This window comes from Anarrhichthys ocellatus, unplaced genomic scaffold (assembly GCF_004355925.1).
Source record: "Anarrhichthys ocellatus isolate YVR2014 unplaced genomic scaffold, GSC_Weel_1.0 scaffold30, whole genome shotgun sequence".
Classification (NCBI taxonomy): Eukaryota; Metazoa; Chordata; class Actinopteri; order Perciformes; family Anarhichadidae; genus Anarrhichthys; species Anarrhichthys ocellatus.
The window spans coordinates 2,853,241-2,862,158 of NW_022280060.1; the positions used below are offsets into that span (position 1 = coordinate 2,853,241).

General features: G+C 41.0%; 2 protein-coding genes across 4 annotated transcripts in view; both read left to right on the top strand.

Moving 5' to 3' along the window:
- The window catches only part of agbl4 (AGBL carboxypeptidase 4), a 245,361-nt gene that overhangs the window by 184,855 nt on the left and 51,588 nt on the right, over positions 1-8,918 (top strand). The window lies entirely within an intron of this gene.
- Positions 7-3,940, top strand: LOC116392418 (BEN domain-containing protein 5). Its single transcript, XM_031863845.1, has 2 exons — positions 7-1,672; positions 1,824-3,940. The coding sequence occupies exons 1-2, from the start codon at positions 1,432-1,434 to the stop codon at positions 2,018-2,020; spliced, it is 438 nt and encodes a 145-aa protein (XP_031719705.1). The 5' UTR covers positions 7-1,431; the 3' UTR covers positions 2,021-3,940.

Sequence of the window (8,918 nt, forward strand, 5' to 3'; positions counted from 1 at the left end):
ACAAAAGAAGGAGGAGAGATGGATGGATGGAGGGAGAGAGATAAACGAGAGCAATGGGAGGGAGGATGAAAACAATCTTGACCAACTTAAGGGCAGTAAAAAGCTTGTCTGCTGGCCGGGGGCCTAAAGCACATTAGCTGCACAGGGAAAAGCCTTTTGGATGCTAGCCTAAAGACTTACCAGTGATAAGAGAGGAGAGGCGGGAGAGTCACATATGCCCCCTGCTAATTTAGCTCACCTAGAAACCCAGGGCAGTCTGCCTCGCCTGGCAATCGGCTTGGAGTGTTTGGCGCAGGCTTATGCAACGTCCAGTGGAAGTGTGTAGAGAGTTACGGGCTAAGTTCATAATGGAGGTAATCCAGGCTACACGCAGCCCAGTGGCCTGAGCTTATTTATGTATCCTGGTTGGTGAAAGTGGTGCTTCTTGGGATTTGTAATTCGGTCTCAACGGGAGCCGGCCAAGATGTGTCCCGTCACGACACGCTGTGATCTACCTCATTCATTTAGGTTTTACACCGACATGTCGCGTTGAAGATTGGGGAAACTGGATTCGAACCCCACAGCACCCTAACACAAATGTATCAAGCAAGTCGGTGGTCAGCGTTGACGTCGCAGGAAAATATATATCTGATTTTAACAATACACGGCAAATGTGTTGTTTTCCAGTAAAATCACATGCCTCCAAGTATGGTACCAAATAGAGTAAAGCTACAGTCGATTCTCGCGATGTTACGAGATAACGCGAGAGATGCTGCATCACATATCGCACCAAAATCTTGTCAGGCTTCTAGTAATGCGTTTGTGACCGGTAAGCTAGAGCGTGGACCAATCGGCCTCCTGTGAGGAGCTACTGGCAGCTACCAGGCAGCTTCGGGCGGGGTTTTAGGTGTGTGTGAGACGACACAGAGAGGCGACCGTTTTTGTTTAAAACGTTTTGAGTAAAGAGACAGATCAAGCAAATATGACAAGAAGTTATTTTTATTCCAGGTACCAACTGTTCTTTTGTCTCCTTCACCTACCATGGCCTCTCTTGTTGCGTAAACATTTAAACATCAATACGATTTGATGAATTTGCCATCCCTACTCCAAAGGTGATCTATAAACAATGACACTGTAACAACTGCTCTGAAGTCTGCTGCTCCTGAAGCAACATGAATCATTGGGGACAAGATTCATGTTCTCTCCACTTTCATTTTTCTATGTGACAAAGGTTTGTTTCTTTATTGTTTTGGACATTTATTTTATTGAAGACCTTTAGTAAAGCTCTTTTTAGGTAGGTGACGAGTAGATGACACCGTCCCGTAGAGTAGAGCATGGTGCTCACGCGCTAGCTCTGTTTTAAACTGAACCGATAAAAGTCACAATGAATTAGACACTCTGGCACTGTGCAGATGACAACACATACAAGAGACTGTAGTTGCACATGTTAAAATGTGGTGCACTCTGTCCTCTCTGCAGGTGCACCTCGGTGGAGGAATCTGGGTGGAGGAGGAGAAGTGGCACCAGCTGCAGCGGACCCAGGGAGACTCCAAGTTCACAAAGAACCTAGCTGTAATGATCTGGGGCACAGAAACCCTCAAGAACCGCAGCGTCACTGGAGTGGCCACCAAAAAGAAGAAAGACGCGTTGCCCAAACCTCCGCTGTCGCCCAGCAAACTGAAAATTGTCAGAGGTAAGATAACTTAAAGTTGTTTAATCAAGACTGTGACAGAGTGAAGATTTTCTTTCATCATTGAATTATATTCATTAGAATCTAGACAAAGATAAGATCAGCCATTTTGAATCTGATGTAGTCTGACTGCTCACACTGGCTCCTTCCGCAGAGTGTCTCTACGACAGAGTGTCTCAAGAGACAGCCGACAGTGCGGAGATTACGCAGAGATTGTCCAAAGTGAACAAATACATTTGTGAAAAGATAATGGACATCAACAAGTCCATCAAGAACGAGGAGCGGCGGGAATCCAAGTTGCTCATCAGACAGACAGTGAAGATGGAGAACTTCACCTACGATGGCATGTAGTAATCAACTGTTGTCACGCCAGCGCCTTCTGACCCCCCTCCCCTCCCCTCCCCTCCCCATGGTCGGCAGGTTATTGAGGGGACTAGATATGGGTGGTTGGGGGATGTTTGTCACTGTTTCAAGAGATTCTTTGACACATTGGATTGGTTAAACAAATAGACCCCCTCCCAGCTCCCTGCAGAGCTACCGTCACCTTCCTCAGTGCCCAGTTCTCCCATTGGCTGACAGACAGCTTTACCCACCGGTGAGAAATTGTGAACAAGTGTGAACTAGTTTGATATGAGCTGGTATGAGTGTTTTTATAAGCTTTACAGTGGAACATGGTTTACTGACGTGTGTGCATTTGTGTCAAAGAAAGGATATGATGTAATTGTGAAGAAATTGATTTATTGTTCTGTGTCAGAACATAGTTTTGAGTCCTTAAACTTTTAAAAAGTAAGAGGTTATTTCCCTAGATAAAGTATAGTATAAAGATAATGATGCTAGCTCGCATTAGATCTTAGATGTGTGAACAACAGCTCTGGTACTTACTGCATAAGATGAGACGGCAAGGTCTCAAATGCACAAGTCTTGATTGGTGATAGCCATATTGCATTTTGCAGCAGAGATTCTGTTGCTTCGAGAGATTAGTTAGAAGTGTGTGCGCGCCCTTAACGTAAGGTCAATCTCAACTGTTTCATTAAAAAGACCAAAGCTAACAGAGGTGAAATGGGAAGTAATGGGAACTCTAATGTAGAGGCGATAGAGTGCTATTTTTGTTTTTTTATGTTGACCTTTCAGTTGTGAGCGTTTGTGTTGCTCTTAATCAAACAAGTCACTTTCGGACAATTTGACTGTTTTAATGCGTTTTTAGTGGTACAGGCATGTAGATGCCTAGAAAGGCCTTAAATGGATTTGGCAATCACCAGGAGATGGTATGCCCCTGGGTTTTTCTAGTAAGCTGTGATTGTATATGTATAGTAAGCAGAAGCGATGACGCTTCACCTGCACTTTGCTGCGAGAATGTGAGAGGTGGCTTGGTACTATATGTTCTGCGTGATTCACACCCATTGAGTTGATCTGAGCCGGGCTACTTCCTGCCCTCCGTCTTGTAGTTAAGAGACGCCGCGCTGCGCCAGACAATGCGAGGAAGAGAATCGGGGCACAGTCTCTGCACGGTCGAGGTGATCTTGCATGTGGAAGCAGTGTTAGCTGTGGGTAAAGCTGTCTGAAACACTATTGTGCTGTTTGAAGTCATCCGGGCCTGCTGAACCCCATAATAAACCCCGCTTTTTTTTTTTTTAAGCCACGCCACTGGGGAACAAAGTAAGGTCGCTCCAGTGACAGTTTCCTCTGAGCTATGCCATCAGAACTTTGAAAATGTCCTCTTTTTCTTGTGTTTTTTTTGTTTTTGTTTTCTCTTCCGTTGTTTTATTGTTTTGATCCAAAATGGTTTGTGTGGCTGTCTGCAGGCTGGAACTAAATGCTGCAGATTGAAATCTCAACTGTGACCTAGCTGTGGCTAACTGTGAATCTGCTGCAGAACTGCCCATCAAGCCTCTCTCCTCTTCATACTCTAGATTCTCGTTTATCGGTTGGTTTATTTCTGTCTGTATCATTTTGTCTGTCTTGTTTTTTTTGTTATTTCGAAAAGTTCAGATCAGCCTTTTGTTAAGCTACTTTATGTTCTGGAGATATTTTAGTGTACATAAAACATCCTTTTTTTATTTTTTCAACCAAACAGTTTCTCGTCAGTTTTAAAGGGTCTGATCAAGTTTTGGTTCATCTAATTGATGTTGTAATTCCATGTCACCTGACAATTTCTTGTTTCTTTTTACACTTACATGTTTGTCATATGAACTGTTGGCTTTAAGCTTGATGTTGTATCCAAATGTAGATCAATACAATCTACTAACAAATGAAAGAATATCTCCCTTTAGCCAAAGTGAGACTAGGCTTCCCTTAATACATCCAGCTACATTCACAACATTCGCTATTTAACGAGCCTCACTTAGGATCTACATTCTAGTGATCTACCGCAGTAAGATGATCATTTGCATCGTTAAAAACATTGTGCTCAATTGAGATGCAGTAGTTAGATCAACAAAAAACATTTACATTGAATGCACTTTAAACTTCTGGGCAATTTCTTCGATCTTAAAGAAATGTATGTGGTATTTGTCCTTTTTTTTTAATGTCTATATAGATAAAAGTTAACAATCATTGTATTATCATGAAGCACCTTAGAACATTTGGGTTTATTGTTTTCTATGGCAAGAATGAGTTCTCGGACATCATTTATGTCAGATATGCCCCTGACATACCAATGTTTCAAAACGAGCTTAATAGATTTAATACCCCCAACTACTACTCAGAGGTAGTACTACTAATACTTATAGAGTATTTGATTTAGTCGAGGTGTGTTTCACAAGTTACACGATGGTGAAATGGCCCAAAACATGATTCTTCGATCTAAAGATATTTACCTATGAAATGTGCAAACTGACTGGAATATGTGCTTTAACTTAATGTGTGAAGATGCTGGTTGTGCATAGAAATGACTTGTATAGAGATAATTGTGTATTTTTTACAAAAGAATGGTAATTGTAAGCCAAAGTATTGAATGCTGAGATCAAGCTGAAGAAGGGGGATGCTGACTGAGGAATCAGCGAGGTTTGCACAAAAGATGGCCCATGCCAAGGTAATAGAGCCGAGTGAATCTTAAGACGCCAATATGGTGACATATTATTATTTTATATTTTTTGGTTCCTAAAAAACTTCCTTTTTCAGTTTGTTTATCCCTGTACAAAGCAACATGTGAGGTGTTTGTGTGCTAGCATGTATTTAAAATACATGCGGTTTAAAAGAGAGAAAATATTTCTGCTGTGCAAAGCAACCATGCTGAAATTCTGACACTTTGTCGTGTTTGTGTTTGTTTCTTTGTTGTTTGATGCCAAAAGGGGGTGTGGTTAAATAATGCTTTAAGATGGAGCATTAATAGAGTTATTACATCATCTGAAACTTCTTTTCAAATGCTGGTTTCCTGGAGCGCGATTAAGCCTAATCCTTTAACTAAAACCATCTTTGGTGGATGAAAGCTGTATGGAAGAACTGTATGTTTTGAACCCAGATTTGGCTTAATCTGTAATGGAAAGGCCAATCTCTCGACTATGTACCAAGTCACTCGCAGAAGAGCAGTTTGGGCTTTTGCAGCATATTAGTAACATACACCAGGACATAACCTGTCAGAGCCATCAGTGGATGATAACGGCTAGTTTTGTGACATAACACCAGACCTTCCAGTACTCTTGTCACTCTTAAGTAGTGCCGGGGAGGAAATGTAACCTCGCCGGCTCTGTGATCCTCTACCTGTGCCACCTCTAGTTTCTTACTCTCCTGTTGTTTCTATGGACTGGATTTAAAGATGCACATCTGTCGAGATAATAGTAAATCCTGTCCTCGTGGCTCGGTGTTTTGGCTTACATTGTGAACACCTGTCAAAGCGTCAGAAGTCTGGGAGCTTTATGTTGCTTTTTGACAGTTTGAATCGGGGGAAAGCGATCAGTTCTAACTTCACCGTGTTGGAACAAGATAAATGGCTCCATCTAGCAGTTCTCACAACTAAGTGTTCACAAAACATATTACGGTTTGAGCCTCAGATACAATGTCAAACTTATTTCAGATGAGAAAAAAAAATGGGAAGAACACATTGTTGGGCCTATATTTTTCTTAAGGTATCAGTAACTTTGTATACAATCCACAAACCGGTTCTACTTCATCTGACTTCACCGTCCTACCTCATTGTTACTCTGGTGTTTGTTTGTCAGTGACTGTAAACTATGTGTGTATATTAAAAAAAAAACTAAAAATCTATAGGAAAAGGTATACCTGGTTACTCTCAACATGTACAGCATATAACACTTGTAAAACACCTCAGTACACAATATCATTCTTAGGAGAAATCAGTTCTATTGCCTGCTTAAACATGCTGCTGCAAAGGGGCATCTGCGTGAGGGGTCGTCTCTGAATATATATCTTCGCTCTTTGCTATGTCGTGCAGTTGGTCAGTGGTTGTGTTGCGTCTCTGTATTGCATTCTGAGATTTGTACTGGTTGATGGTGCTACCAGCAAACAGTTCAAGAACTGATCTGTCTATCGGACCTCAAATGGTGCTGTTTTTCTATGTTTTTATCCTCATACAGCTATGTTTTATTCAGGTGTGTCAACCGCTACTATTCCCTCAGCTAATCAAATTTTAAGCCAAAATGTTTCAACAAACCGATAACTCCTGCTATTACTGTATCAACTATATGCTATCCATCCAAATATTGTAGATAGTGATTATATCCTCAGCTGTGAGCTTCACAAGTACCTCAGAACTTGCTGATTTTCAATGGATGCATCTGCTTCTACCACCTGTTGTCTACCAATATTACATTGTTGCAGTGTATTTTCAGAAATATGTATTTTTACTGGTTAGATCAGGTTTCACTAAACATCGGACATGATTACTAGATCACACTCGGATGATCGATAAATTTAAAGGATTCCACTGTTCACTGGTTGCCAGACTCATAACAGAAAATGGCCTGGACTGAGCAGCATATTACGGTGGAAGAGGTCCTCAGCAAAACCATCTTCTGTGTGAGTCGATGTTTTATTTTACAGAAGCCAGATTCCATTGGAAGTTGTATTTATGGTGGAAAAATAAGCTCCATTAGAAGTCATTTTGGTAATAAACTATCGCCCTGTCTGGTTTCAAATGAAATGTGTCACACACAAAAAAATGAGACGGACAATCTTCATGGACAGTTTTGGAATAATTGATTTTATCGAGTTACCACTTTAATCTTCCCCAGTTGTATCTCTTTGTCACTAACTGATATTTAATCAATTCAAATGTAATTTCTGTTGTTTAAAAAAAGGAAATTAGTGTAACATTTTATGATTGACTTACGATGAGCCAAAGTCACATAAAGCACTGTTAAGTTTGCATAATCATACAAAAAGGGCATTATATTGTCTTTTACCCCGTACAGTGACACCAATGGAATCTTTTCTGCGCCACAGTGTTGTTCTGGGGTAGTTTGCTCTACCTGTGGGTATGTAAATGTCTTGTTTGTTTAGTTGTTTTTCTTACTCTCACCACGTCTGTAAACATGTAATGTGCTGGGGAACTCCTCTCTACTGTGATGTTCAAACACACAGCAGTTGGTTTTAATGGAAGCTCTTAAGCCATTTATTGGACTGTTTCACAACGGTTCAATTTTTTAGCTTTGCTCTGGTCCAGGGAGTTTTGTGTGTAGTTGAATTCCTATGCAGAGTTGTAATCACCTGGTACCACATCACTGTTGGGTGGAGGGCCAACCAGGGAGAGAGATAAGAGGAGAGTGTTCAAACCTTTGAATGTGTCAGCACAGCCTTGAGACTGAATGAATCAAAGGGGACAATGGCGACATGACAAATCCGTACTGAACTATTCCTACATCTTCATACTCATGGAGTTGAATTAAACTGAGCTATACAGGGCTGCTTGGGTACATACCTGTCTGTAGTTGTAACTGCATTGCAATGATCATTGGGGAAAGACAGGGTTATTACTGTATGGAGTTTTTTTCCAGATGGTGTGATAATGTGAAAAGAATTTCAAGACTATTGCAGTAAACACTCCCTCACCCTACTTCAGCCTCCCAAGAGGCAACCCTACATTTACAGAAAATGTTCTAAGTATATGCGATAGAGAGTGTACATGTCTTTGCTAAACCGGCCACACCTCTGCTATGCGAGCAAATCTTTGACGCTTAGCATCCTGTTCTGTGTTTTCTCTTTGCTGCATTCAGGAACACCTGTTTAATGTATAGATAAACAGAAATAAATCGAGACTTTTATTCTATCAGCACAAACCTCTTGTTGTCTTTTTTGTCTTTTCCTGCCTCGTGATCTTTTCTCCAAGAAACAAACTATACTGTTCAAGATGAGTCTCGTGTTGGAAACTTAAGGCTCAAGTTAACACCACACTAAACCTTTCTGTTTCTTCATTTGTCATAACTTTTCAATGTGGAAAATACTGAATGTATTCAGCACTGACTGATTAGCCGTCTTACCGGGAGCAATATGTGGAAGCTGTAACTTCCTGGGGGCTGGTCTGGCTGTTTTTCCATGTCTTTGTGCTAAGCTAGGCTAACTGGCTACCGAATCTAGCTCAACATCAAACGGAGAGCTCTCCATCTTCTCATATAACTCTCTGCAAGACGGCAAATACGGTGTTTCTCAAAATGTCAAACTATTGACTATTTTCACCGCCTACATCAAAGGAATTTCAGAACAAACCGAGGCAGACGGAAATTTTCTCATCAAATTTTCTGCCGCCTTTGTTCACAAATCTGTGTGGCCTTGCTCTACATTTCCTGGAGTTACAGGGGGCTCTGAGTAGTAACTTCATTTCCACTCATTGTATTTTCACCTCAATCTGTATTTTTTTAAATCACCAAATCGGTGTTAAATCTGGTCAATAGCTTGGAGCACAAAATCTACCTCGAGCCTTTAAAGTGTTATTTTTTTACACTGGAATACCACTTAACTAATGTCAAAAGAGTTTTTATTTTCAAATTGATGGCCATGTGTGTCAGAAACCCTTAATGACCCTGAGGCTAATGCAAGTTTCTCAGCACACAGCTTCCCGGTTAACTTTTAAATGCAAAGATTAAAATTAAGTTTGAGTTTGCCGTACAATGGTAAAACAATTTACTGTTTTTACACATTTCGCCCTGGAGTCTGACACCGTGTGAAGACACATTTGCAGACAGACTGAGGCCGATGAGCTCTGGTGTTATTCCTCTCGACAACTCATCCCTCAGTGTAGCTGTGTTAGCCACTTCTGACACCAGCTTTCCATTCTAGGCTCTGTAGTTAACCCCCC

Bases quoted from the DNA above. Each gene is read 5' to 3' on its own strand.
- LOC116392418 (XM_031863845.1), top strand. From the start codon at position 1,432: ATGTGGTGCACTCTGTCCTCTCTGCAGGTGCACCTCGGTGGAGGAATC. The intron at 1,673-1,823 runs GTAAGATAACTT...CTCCTTCCGCAG, and splicing joins CAAACTGAAAATTGTCAGAG to AGTGTCTCTACGACAGAGTG.